The sequence below is a fragment of the Lethenteron reissneri genome, chromosome 14, assembly GCF_015708825.2.
Source record: "Lethenteron reissneri isolate LAM-NWPU_2019-01 chromosome 14, ASM1570882v1, whole genome shotgun sequence".
NCBI classification, from domain to species: Eukaryota; Metazoa; Chordata; class Hyperoartia; order Petromyzontiformes; family Petromyzontidae; genus Lethenteron; species Lethenteron reissneri.
The window spans coordinates 13,926,766-13,939,572 of record NC_083792.1 but is presented as its reverse complement, the minus strand read 5'-3'; the positions used below and the strand labels follow the sequence as shown (position 1 = coordinate 13,939,572).

General features: G+C 43.7%; 1 protein-coding gene across 3 annotated transcripts in view; it reads right to left on the bottom strand.

The window, feature by feature from the left end:
- The window catches only part of LOC133342441 (latent-transforming growth factor beta-binding protein 1-like), a 131,459-nt gene that overhangs the window by 33,939 nt on the left and 84,713 nt on the right, over positions 1-12,807 (bottom strand). For all 3 annotated transcript variants that reach the window (XM_061551632.1, XM_061551630.1, XM_061551633.1), the window contains 5 exons: positions 10,553-10,678; positions 8,329-8,454; positions 5,197-5,328; positions 1,881-2,003; positions 11-130 (listed from right to left, as the gene is read on the bottom strand). In XM_061551632.1, coding sequence (XP_061407616.1) covers positions 11-130; positions 1,881-2,003; positions 5,197-5,328; positions 8,329-8,454; positions 10,553-10,678 — 627 coding nt within the window. The remainder of the gene's footprint in view (positions 1-10; positions 131-1,880; positions 2,004-5,196; positions 5,329-8,328; positions 8,455-10,552; positions 10,679-12,807) is intronic.

Sequence of the window (12,807 nt, the reverse complement as noted above, 5' to 3'; positions counted from 1 at the left end):
GTTGGCGTACCTTCGCATTTTGTTCCAGCCGCCTTGAAGCCACTCGGGCACGGGACGCATTCGAACGCCCCAGGAATGTTCACGCACCTCTTATTAACGCAAGCTTGGGGATCCTGACATTCGTCAATATCTGCAGCAATAAGGTTGAGATGGGGGGGGGGGGGGAAAGGGGGGCGATGTAGTTGAGGGCATTTGTTGTTATATATACACATATACTTTTGTTCTTTTCCCTCTGAGCTCATTTCCTGCTCCGTTCCCTGAGATGAGCTCATCTGTTCTTTTATATACACAGATACTTGTGTTATTATGTTCTTTTCTGTGTTTTTGTTTTCCCCCTATTTTCAAATTGCTTTGGCATTGGCAAATTGTCACAAAAGTCTTCGGCATGCCGTTTGCATGTTGCACATGCCACTGCACACTATTCAAATATATTCGTCAAGTAGTTGTGCACGGATATTGCACGATATCACATTCTCTAGTCAATTCATTTCCGATCCGTGATTTATTCAATTAGATTTTGCTTTTGGCTTTCTAAATGACAAACCAATTTCCTGCAATAACTCCCAATTCCCAACAGTGTCTCTTATGCTCCTCTGGACAGAGCTAAATCCATATATTTTTTACGGGCATCTTCCCTGGGTCAGGCCACATTACGATTAACCAACTACAATGATCCTTTTCCATAATATACCTTGTACACATATACACATATAATGGGCACAATTTACAACTCAATGGTAGATTTATTTATGGTCATTTTGGGTGGGAGATAATGGCTAATGGCGACTTTTGCTGATAATTCCTACAAATGCAAAAGCTGTCTCATTTTAGGTCTGGCTGGTATTTACCATCCAAATTAAGCAATCATTGGAAGGACGTGATCAACCAGGTACAGTTTTAACTGCTTTGATGTTCACTTGCTACCTGCCAATATTAGTCGACTCTCATATTTCCAAGCCTAGCCGAGCTTGGCCCTAGCCGAGCTTACATTTAACATTAGCTGCCGCTCCCATCTCTAAACCTTTATAAACAGCCTGCCTCCGCAGATTTCCCCCTCTTTTTCACCTGCAGACAATTACTTGTGTTGTGATCGAAACGTCGTGATCTATTATGTTTTCTACCTACGTGACTTTACCGAAAGAACAAAAGAGTACGCAGTCTCCTTCTCTTATCCACTCCACCTGTTTGTCCTCTCCATGTGCTGTGAAGCCGTGAAATTACCCAAAACGTCGCCCATTCTACATACGTTTTCCTTTTAAGGTCGCAGTGTTATTGACATAAGTCCTACGGGTTTTTGTGTTAGTTACTTGTGCTTTGCGAACCACTGCCAACGCAGTGTCACCACATAATTTGTTTTATTTGCATTGGCAAATCAGGTTACCAAGGTACTCTGATGATTGGTAATTAAGGAAAGCTGTACGGGGGGGGGGGGGGTGTGGGCATCACGATGAGCAGAGTAGATAAATGTTGCCCTAGACAGACTCACATGCTTGCTGGCTCTCCTTCCAGGAATGTGCAAAGTCTTACCAGCTGCACCGTCCAAGTTTTGCCCACTGGACATATTCCCTAGCTTGCTGGCACTCGCTCTTGGACATGTGCAGTTCTGAGCTGGATGTGATGATGGGTTTTCACCCACTGGACAGATTCGTTTGATTGCAACATCTGGCTCTGAAAATGTTGCTTGTGTCATCCTCATACATGTATCGTGTATTAGTATAGATGTGTGAGACGTGTCTAAATAATAACCTCGTGTGTTTTCCAAGAACATGTCAAACATACATTTAGTTTGTTGTTCTTCCCCCACAACCCCGATTAGCACAGTTGGCTGCGTATGGTGCGAAAGAAGTTCAACATAAGTATATGTACAACTGAAAACCAACCTTCACACTCTTTCCTGCGACTCATCTGATAGCCAGGATCGCAGAATTCACACCTGTGTGAACCTGGCAGATTGACGCAGCGTCCCCCGGGGCACAGGATGGTGTTCTCACATTCATTTACATCTACAGAACGGGAAGAGGAGAACAGAAAATAAAGAGTGCAAGAAACAAATGCCCATAAACATGTGCACAAATACATATCATTTCAGTTTTCGAGGTTATCAGTTATACTATCAAACATTTGATGTCTGTATTTCCCAAAGTGGCCACTAGGGAGTGAATGAGTAACTGTTGTAACGTCTTATGATGAGTGAAGGTCTGAAATTAAGCACAAATAAAGTGCGTATGGCTTTATAGGCGCAGGAAAGGTTGTATGTGTGGAGGTGTTTACGGGTGCCGAAATCAAATATGACATCAGATTTTATACTCGGAAAACCTAAGATTTTCCCATAAAATTTGAGGGTTTCCGGCTACTCTTCCACACTAGCTTCAAGGAAGCATAACCCATGACTAACACCATATTATCATTAAACATTTTATTTATCTTAAGTCAATGGAAAGCATACAAAGCCCAATGTCAGTTACTATTATTAAATGAAGACCATATAGCATTGCATTTAATATTTTGGGACCACAATCGTATCCAATTTTCAGGCAGCTTCTCAACTAGGAAATCCTCTCTTGGGAAGTGATAAGCACTACACTGTACAGGTGAAACACTCAGGCCACCTGAGTAGATATTTGACATTGGAATTTAAAACAACAAGGAATGGATATTAGAGTTTTCCGATCTGATAACCACCTAGGTTAAAACATGCTTAAGATAAAAAGAAATAACTCCTTTAAGTCATGAGTACTCTCCACCTCGTTAGTGGACACCTTGTGTTCCATGTTTATGTTGTTTTGATCGTTTGTATTTATCTTTAAACGTTTCCAACTAAGGTTTAAAACATGAATGCATTAGCTCTGTCTATCTGTCTGGCAGGGTAGGGATCACGATAGCTATTGTAATAATAACCCAATAGAAATAACATTTTACAATAAAGTTGTGTATATTTGGAACTTAGCCATGAGTAAACCGGATACATTCATGCACAGGGCTATCCAAAACTTTTTTTAAAGAACCCCCATCGCTAAACGCAAAGCAATCCGTGAGTAACTCCCAGGAAGCACCTTGCTTTATAAAACACCTTTTAGTTGTTCTTCTATTTTTTTCATAAATGTCCACGTTTATGATTCATATGTCACAGCAAGTTGTACACATTCATATAAAACATTATTCTGAAGACAAATGCACGTTTAAAATGGATTCAGAAATTCCCTTCCTTGTTTCGAATTTAGATTGTACATCTGTTGGGCCATTGGTAAGAAATTTCACATTCCTCTGGCATAAGTAAAATTTCTCAAAAACGCAACATTGCACCAAACATTTTTTGTGCAACGGTGCACAAAGACGCTGAAATTTTTTCACATACATCAAAAATGTAGGAAATAACAAGCATATGTGGGAGCTAAAGCATCATGTTTTTTGCCTTGAGATGGGCCAGTGCCCCCGAGAATCATCAGGCACGTCAAAAAACGGTGAAAAAAAATCGCAATTCAATTCATCTGAAACGTTTGGTCATCGTTCCAAACACATGCACGGCCGCACGGCCTCGCCTTTCTCGAAGCACACCTCGGCAATGCCAAAGGGTGAGCGTGCCACTACATTGAAATTACCCCCCCCCCCCCCCCCCACTGCTTTCCACTAAGCTCTTGCTCCGCGGCGCCAGAGACCCAAGTTTGTGGCGCCAGTGAGGTGGATTTGTTTGTCAGCTCCGCTGACTAACGCTACACACATGAATGGAGCGCATCTATAGCCATCGCTCTTGTCAGAACGAAAAATGCATCGCGAGCCCGTTGAAAAAAAATAATTAAATTTTTAGGAAAGCCACGACGATTTTTTTATTTTACGAGTTACGCAAATATGAATCACAATTACGAAAGGAATCTAGATGCATGCCATGGTGGTGCACGGTCCAACACGGATTGACAATCGTCCAACCGTGACTTGAGATGAATTGTGGATGTTTTGGGGACGTGTGGATGTAGAATTGGTTCGTTGTTGCATGCAAATGTGAATTAAGTGTGCAATGTCATGACGTGGACTGCGCAACCAAGAAGTCACGCGCACCAAGTCACAAATGAGACAGACAAACAAGATGGCACACAGTGGCTTGCGCACCGCACTGTGAACCTGGCTGCCAGTCTGATGCCCGGCGACAGCTGACATCACTGGTGGGTGATGTCTGAACGGCCTCCCAACAACCCACACTGAATTTTGACTAAAACTTTCGTGACTGCAGGAATTCATATTCTTGGTTCTTTCGGTAAAGTCACATAGGTATAAAATGAAATAAATCACGACGTTTCGGCCCCAACACAAGCGTCCGTCATCAAGTGGGAAAGCATGGCCTGCTGCTGAGGCAGACTGTTTTAAAAGGTTTGAAATGGGTGTAGCCCAAGGGTCATAAAGAAGTGGCCGGGGCTAGTGATGTTAATGTGAGAAATTATCATGTAACTGTAAGATAGGAGAGCAGCCTCCTCGACGAGGGCACGGAAGTGGCTGTGTTAATGTGAGAGATTAGCATGTTAACGTGAAATAAAAGAGTGGCGATTTTTTGCTTTCTAATTTTCAAATGTTTTTGTATCTACGTGACTTTACCGAAAGAACCAAGAATATGAACCCACATTTACTAGAGTGGTGAAGTATGGGCCAACAATCCACGTCACCGAAATGGCATGGGGATGCATTCAGCCAGTGGTGGATTGACAAAGGGTGGTGATATCGTAGTCACGAGTGTTGGTCTTGTACTTATATTGATCAATTCTTCCTTGCAAACGAAACACAACGTTTATTTGAGTCTCACCTAGCCATTAAATTAGTATATAGAAATAAACAAAAAAGTTTCTTCTGCTCAAAGGTTATGGAACGGTGGCCATCTCTGTTTGAAGCGCTGAAGGCCAGTGGTATACATTCCACATCCAGTTCGGAGTGGCGAGTCTCTTCCTCAAAGTGACTTTTGTGGACTTCGCAAATCGCGAAAAGTATTTTATCAACTACGGCAAGATGCAGTATCACAAATAACACGTGTTGGGAGAAGTGCAAATACGGTACCCGTTGTTTTGGAGGAGAGTACAAATAAAGTGAAATGTGAATTGCACGCGATAAAAAGAACAAAGAGACGGCTTTGGGGTTTGTTTCTGAGGCAGTCGCGAGCGGTGGTGGCCACGCGTGGTGCACGCGGGCGGCGTGCGGTGGGGGCGGGGGGCGAACCGTGACACGTCTTCCTGCCCTTGTCGGTGGACAGCGAGTACCCTCGGTGGCAGTGGCACGCGTAGCCCCCTGCCGTGTTGACGCAACGCCCGTTGCCATCACACGCGTCCGCCCTCTCGCACTCGTCCACGTCTGGAGGGGGAGAGGGATGGTGCCAGGAATGGACAGAGGACGCAGTAGTATCACTTTACACGCGTGTGTGTGTCTGTGTCTGGAGTTTTAGCCATTGCACCCTGCCCCCCACCGTTCCCCACCCCCCAAGAAATGTGGTTTGAGATGTAACATGCAGATAAATTAACGCAAAGCGCATCGAATGTATTTACTTTGGGGGTAGTTGGGGGAGACTCGTGCAAAACTGTGCCGGATAGAATATAAAAAATCAAATTGACATTCCACATATTTAAAGAATTACATTTAATCAAAAAAATACCGATGATCTCTTCCAAATAACGTTGAAGCATCGTGGCCATAGGGAGAGTGGGCAGCCACTCTGAGCCACGTGATTGGATCACATTCAGGCTTCATGGGGCTCCCATGTGATTTCTTTACTTTGTCCATCCCTCCTCACTCACAGCAGCAGCAGCACACTTGCAGCAGCTAATAAGAATGACAGTTGTGTACATTAGATATTCACACCATTCTTGTAGGAGCACAAGGCTATCGTGAAGGCGCTATGTTTCACAAGTGAGCATAGCCTCCCAGTACGGGGCAGCGTGTGTACTGTGGTTTTAGCCAATTAAGTGATCAACGAGTGATTAAAAAAAAAATGAAAATTTGGACTGTGACGCTGAAATACGTGGCCTGATATTTTGCAGACAATGTCACGGGATCGTTAAACACCTGACTGCGAAACAAGCCGAGTGTTTCACTGATGTATTCATCAATGCAAACCCCGTTGGCTGCACTAACCAGGGCTGCCACTGGGCTCCAACCACAAACCGCTTTAACGGGCGACAAAAAGTGCTCCTGCCCGATTATGTCACGGCCTAAACATCTACGTCCACTGGCAAAAAACAACAACTGTGCGTCTTGCAGGACTTGTGTTTTCAATAAAGTGAGCATGTTTGTGCATCGTTGGGGAGCATATAGCACCATTCCTTTGCACGTGTGCGTCGTGTAACTCAGTGGAGTACATCAGCACACATAGTCCATTTGCTTTCTCAGTGAAATCTATTTGTGAATGCTAAACTACATGAAATGTGTGAACATTTTCACATTTTCTAAATTCCTCAGTCCTTTCGCATACACTGTAAGGGTTTAGGTAACTGCTAAGGCAGACTTGTTCACACATACTCGAATATTTATAATTGGTATGGCTTCACATGGGAAATAGTTGTTTTCTAGCTTGCCACGAAATTACTTTTCATGATACAATATTAATTTCACGAAATTATGATTATCGAATATCAGTTTCCCGTAACGTTGTGGTTGTACGTCTTAGTTTCATTGCATCGTTTATGTGCTTTGCTATACTTCCAGAACAAATAAAGGTTTACTTAAAAGTTCTGCAACAGCAGTTGAATGGTCTAAGCCTGCCAGAAGGCTTATAATCATTGCAACATTGCAAAATATAACACTTATAATGCTCATGTTGACAGTTACACAATAAACCTTTGAACAATTACACAAACTACAAAACTGATGAAGTCACATCACCACCAAGCCGTCAATTATTTGGGCAAACTTTACAAAGCACAAACTTTAATGGCTAATAGCTATCCAGTTAGAACTTTAGTTACTGTGCTCTAATCATTTTACGTAGATTTTGTCAGGACGTAAAATATGACAAACATTTATATGACGAAACAGAAACGACCATTATTGTGGACCTTTTATCGTGCGAAATATTAAAGTATCACAGTATCATGGCAATCATACTCAGCATAATAAAGGAGTCTGCCTCAGTGCAACAATCACCATGATCCAGCGCTGCATTAATATTTTATATTACTTTTATATAACGATTTTATGTATGTATACAACAAAGCATACTTAAGCTTTTGTTGCTGTTACAGAGAAATGTTATAATGTTGCTTTCAATATAAGTGACTTTGTTTATTTTTACTTTTAAAGATCGTCCATTAATACACGATGTCTCTAAATGTTAATATGCCTAGTTTAAAAAAAACCTAATCATTTGTAAATCCGCCTAAAATGTTCCAGATTTCTCGTGCCCCACATTGTAAAATCCAATCTCCCGACTACAAAGCCAATCTCTCAGCAGCATCGCCCTCTTTGCTCTGAATACGGGTCATTTCTATAAATGTCAGCCTATTTATAATACATTCTGATGTTGTTATGCGGTGTTATTGATGAATGCAGCGACTTTAGTTTTGTATGTTTGGGCATGGTTATTGTATTAGTAAGCAGTAAAATCAGATTACTACTGAGGCATGTTATACTCAGCCAGAGTAGTAATAAACAAGACAGCAGAACATCACGTATCCACAACTCCATTACCCATAACTCACATTATCCACAAAAAATCATTCCACCCACACCCATATTTTTACCTAATATGCTTAATTTTACTCTGCTTATCTGCAGAAAAATACATTTCAGATAATTAGATGGATTTCCGAATCGACTCCTCATTTCCGTGAATATTTAACGACAAAAGGAACAGCATTTCGGTGGCTTCAACATCGCCGGAGAGACGCCGTGCGATCTCGCGGCTCTCTGCACACGCCACAGGCTAGGAGACGATCACGCTCTCGACCCTGTTGAGTTGGTGGTCTCGACAAGGCTGCGAGTACTGTGCAGTGTGGCGGTCACGTGCTCGTGTCGCACGAGGGGACGCGCAGACGACCCCCTGCTGTGTGGGCAGCGAGCATGCACTGGCGGGAGACAATAACCAGAACAACAATAACAGATGCGCTTCTGCAGCCGTCTGGAACGCTCTTCCTTCCGATATTAAGAAGCCACTAGAGATAAGCACTTTTAAATATATTTTGAAAACTCATTCCTTTGGAACTGATTTATTGTGTTGAGTTTTTGTTGTCCTTCCCCCGCACCTCCGATCAGCGCGGCTGGCTACGTACGCCGCGGTGTAAGTGCATCGTGCGTACAACGCGCGTGCGGAAACACCTCCCACAGGACACGCGAACACGGCAGCAAGCGCCGCCAACTGACCGATGCACTCGGTTCCTCCTCGAGCGGCCGCGTAGCCCTGCGAACAGACGCAGCGGTAGCCGCCCCTCGTGTTCTCGCAGCGGCCCCCGGGGCAGGGCGCCGGGCTCCGCGCGCACTCGTCCACGTCTGCACGCGCAGCGACATGCAGAGATTTACATCCCGCAGCCTCGCACGCTGTAGCGACACGCTCACAGCGACACGCAGTCCCACAGCGTCGGCGGGAGGGGGGCAGGGGGCAGGGCACAGCCCCCACCTCCCATCTTTAATTCTGGAAGTACAATTACGATAATCTCCAGACTGCGACACCCCCGGAAATTAGGATGTAAATAAAGTTATACAAACCTGGGCGCACACGCACACACAGTCCTGCGAGATTACGAGACGCAGCCGCCGTGGCGTTTTCCTTTAAAACACAGGAGGAGGGAAGTTGCGTAAAAATAATCCGATACAATGGAGGAAACGTGAACCAAGAAACTACCCTGAGGTAGATAACTCAAGAAGCAGGGGGAGAACAGAGTTCTAGCAGAAACCAAAAGGCATTGTCTCGTGTTTAGTTCTTTAAGACGAAACAGGAAAATTGTTTGCGACTGCTGAGCATAACTTGGAATGAATTAAAGTTTCACTGGAGTACATCGTAGGCGTTATAAATAACAACGTGCAATTTTGAAACAGAAAATGGTGCAATTTCATAATATACGAATGCAGATTAGCCTGGATGCAAGAACCCTGTTTTATTAGACGGGATTGCAAAGAGCGATATTTGGCGTAAATAATGTTGCTTGAGAGAATGGTGTGTTCGGGAATGGCTACACGTGGGAATATTGCTCCTGCGCTTCATGCGGCTCTAATTTAGGCAGCGTTTTCAAAGGATCGTTTTTCCTGCAATGGGGGAGGCAGTGGCCAAGGAAAACATGTGCAACAAAAAAATGGATCACTGAACTAATCGCCACTTGAGTCTATCATCCAGCCATGCTTGCATTCTCCGCCCCCCTCCCCTTTAACTCTTTCTCTATTCTTCGCTTCGTTAAGAAAAAATGTAGGAACTTTGCGTGAATAGTGGTTTAATTCATGTAGCCAGCCGGTAATGATGCAGGGTGTAAGGTACCCCCTGCCCCATTTGCTGTGAAGTAGAAATTAAAAGTTGATGTTGCCTCTTAACCAACTCGCTCTACTTAAAGCTCGATCTCTGTCTAATGCTGTGGTTATTCACTTTTAATGTAGCCTTGCTCCCCGTTGATAATAAATACATAGGTGTTGATGAAACAAACTAGTTGTACTTACATGCCCGTGCTCAATTTGTGTTTCGATGATTTACCTTCTAAAGAAAATAAATTGGCATGCCTCGCACCCCCAGAAAGTGCATCTCGCACCCCCATGGGGTGCGTGCACCCCAGGTGAAGAACCACTGGTCTAATGGAATGATCAGCAATGGAATGCGTCTTAAAGGACATCCACCAAGGAGATAGAGGGATGAGATCAGTGATGGATGTATTGTTTCATCGCATCATCATTACAGGTGTAAGCAGCTTGCCGAGGCCTGCATCCAGCAGTGGATTGGTCATGGCTAATGGTGATGATATGTTGTATATAATGGAAGTCACATAAGCCCTGCAGTGATGAGAGGCAATATATTCACCACACTGGCAAAAACATTGAGAACGAGTTTCCTGAATCAAATCACAAGACCGAATCGTAACAAGTCATCAAACTGAAGCAGGCTCAATCACTAAATGCATGTTAATTACACCTCTGGTGGATTAAACGCTTAAGACACTTGGATAAAAAAAACCAGGGGTTTTCTGAATCGCAGTATAACTCTACCGTGTCATTAAATAAAATCCATAAACACAGCAGTAAAATCAGAGCCGTATCTTTAAAGTCACTGTACTGCTTGAGTACATATCAATTACATATCATTGCAATTAAAATCACTTTTAATAAATTACCTGCGGTCAAGAGAAATAATTGGGGCGTTCATGCTTAGGTTTGTTTTCGAAGTGGCCGATGTTAAGCGTGCACGCTTACTTTGCTCTTCAAATAGACTATGAATTTCAAAACAAACGCAATCAGCCTTCAATTAAATCTATTGGCCACAGATGGTTCGTGAGACTTTTCAGATCTTAGCCATTTGTTTTACCCTCCCCGTCTCCTTCCAATCCTAGAAATGAAACGGCTGTTGGTGAGAAACGGCCACCGGCCTGAAGTCGAAGTCGACTGAACGCACCGATGCAGTGAGTGAGCGATGGGTTGAGCTTGTAGCCGGCACTGCACACACACGTGTGCCCACGGTCCAGGTGAACACACTCGCCGTGTCCGCAGATGTCCGGGTTCTGTAGGCAGGTGTTCACCACTGGACCAAAGACACACATTGTAACACAAACATTGCAAAAAACTTGTAAGAGGAAAAGTATTTTATTTTTTATTTTACCAGATAAGACCCACTGAGCTATATAACTCTTTCTCAGAGGTGGCCTGTCCACAAATGATAGCCCAATGAAGTGCTTTATCATGTGGTAATTTATAGCAGCTAAAGTTAAAGGTGCAGCCATGCGATTGATTGATCACCCCGAGACTCGCAGAAGGGCCTCCGATAGAAGATGCTCTCGACAGCCCCATATAGAGGAGCCCACGTCTGGGACGAGAGGGGAGTACCCACGCTCTACCCCGCCACACGCGACCCGCCGATCGACTAACTGTGGTGAGCCCATTGGCACTGCCGGGTGGACAGAAGTGTGGGGATTCAAGAAACTTGTCCCATTGTTTCAACTGACATGCTGGGAAAATCTAGGCAGTGTTTAACAAATAAATGATTTACTGCATGAATACGATGTACTTATCTTGTGTGATATTATGAAACAAAAACACAGCGTGTGTTTAGCTACATGCAGTGTGCTGATTTCAGTAACATTCGTACGTAATTTTTATTGTAAATTACAACCCCTAGGGAATTAGGACTGGATCAGATATCACTCACCACTGATGTTTCCATTGTTGGGAATCGAAATCAAGGGCACGTAATGCCTCACAGTGCAATTCATAATCCAACATACCACCACGCCCCTCGATATTCATGCATGTGAAATGCAAAATAGGTTGCACCAATTGTTGTATCATATCCTAAGAATCCTTTCAAACTAAAATAATATATGTTGTATCAGTCTGCGGTGTTTATTTTAGTAAATGGCATAATGTGCAATTCGGAGCAATACAGCAATCATTTTGTTGATTTTTACTTTTTTTTTGCGCAAAAGCACTCCGACGAAAATCGCGAACGTGTTGGCTCGTCTGAGACTTCCACACAAACTAAACTATGCAGCCGTGTCCATGCTAGCGAGACTTAATAACTCCACATTATTAATCTCCTTCCACCCCCGTCCAGACTGACTGTTGTGGGCCACTTGCTCATATGGAGCTCATGACGACAAGTAAGTGCTCAGAGGGAAAAATAATCCACGGATGGGCCTGGCTCGGGGAAGAGCCAGAGAGACATACATCAACCCGGCGTAACCAAACAATCGAGGTGGCAGGGCATCTGCGAAGCCCCACATCCGCGCCGGTCCCGGGGGGAAAATCCTCCCGACATAATGAATTACCGGAGCTGGCAAATCAGGCCGGCCAACCTACGCCGCTGCCAAAAGAACTCGTCCCGGCGCAATTGTGTAAACACCGCGCCACGCCAGCGCACATGCGTGCGAGTGAATGGCTAACGGGGTGAACGTTCCTGCAGTGAGCTGATCGCTGTGCCCTGGTGTAATCCACTGTTAATTCACATTCCTCACCGATGGGACTCGAAACGCAGACTTTCCCATAATGTGTCAAATGAACAACGAGCGTGCTAACCATGGCTACAAGCCTCTTTTGAACAAAAACAATAAACAGCGTTAATGCCAGCGCCTAACAGGGCTTCTGGTTACAGCCTCTAGACAGAGTTTGAACAAACAGCTTTGTGTGAGCCACACCGGGAGGGCTGTGTACATGTTCAACCGAAGCATACCATTGTGCAAGTCTCAGAGATTTTATTGCAAAATGAGACGCTTGGCAGTTCTGGCATCTGATGTTTTGTTCTTTACTTTAATGTCCAACTCCCCGACACAAAATTTCTCTCAGCTGGCTCACAGGAAAATTACATCAAAATGAAAGGTTAAACATATATGGGTAAACTTGAATTAAATTAATACATTGGAGATGTTGATTCTCTCCTACTCATAAGATCCTTACATTTTTGTATATTAAAGTGTCAAATTATTGTTTTATCTTATTCTTTGGTTCTTTCGGTTGTTTTATCTCCTTCAAGAAACAATAACCAGAGGATGAAGGGCTTGGCTCAGCCATATAGCTAAGCCAAATAATAACAATCATAATCTTGGCTAACTACCTCTTGGCCAATATCAACTTCTGTCTTCTTATTCCCATTACGGTTGTTCTAAGGAAGAAACACTTTCCGCAATAGCGTTGCATCGTAGAAAGCCCTCCAATAAA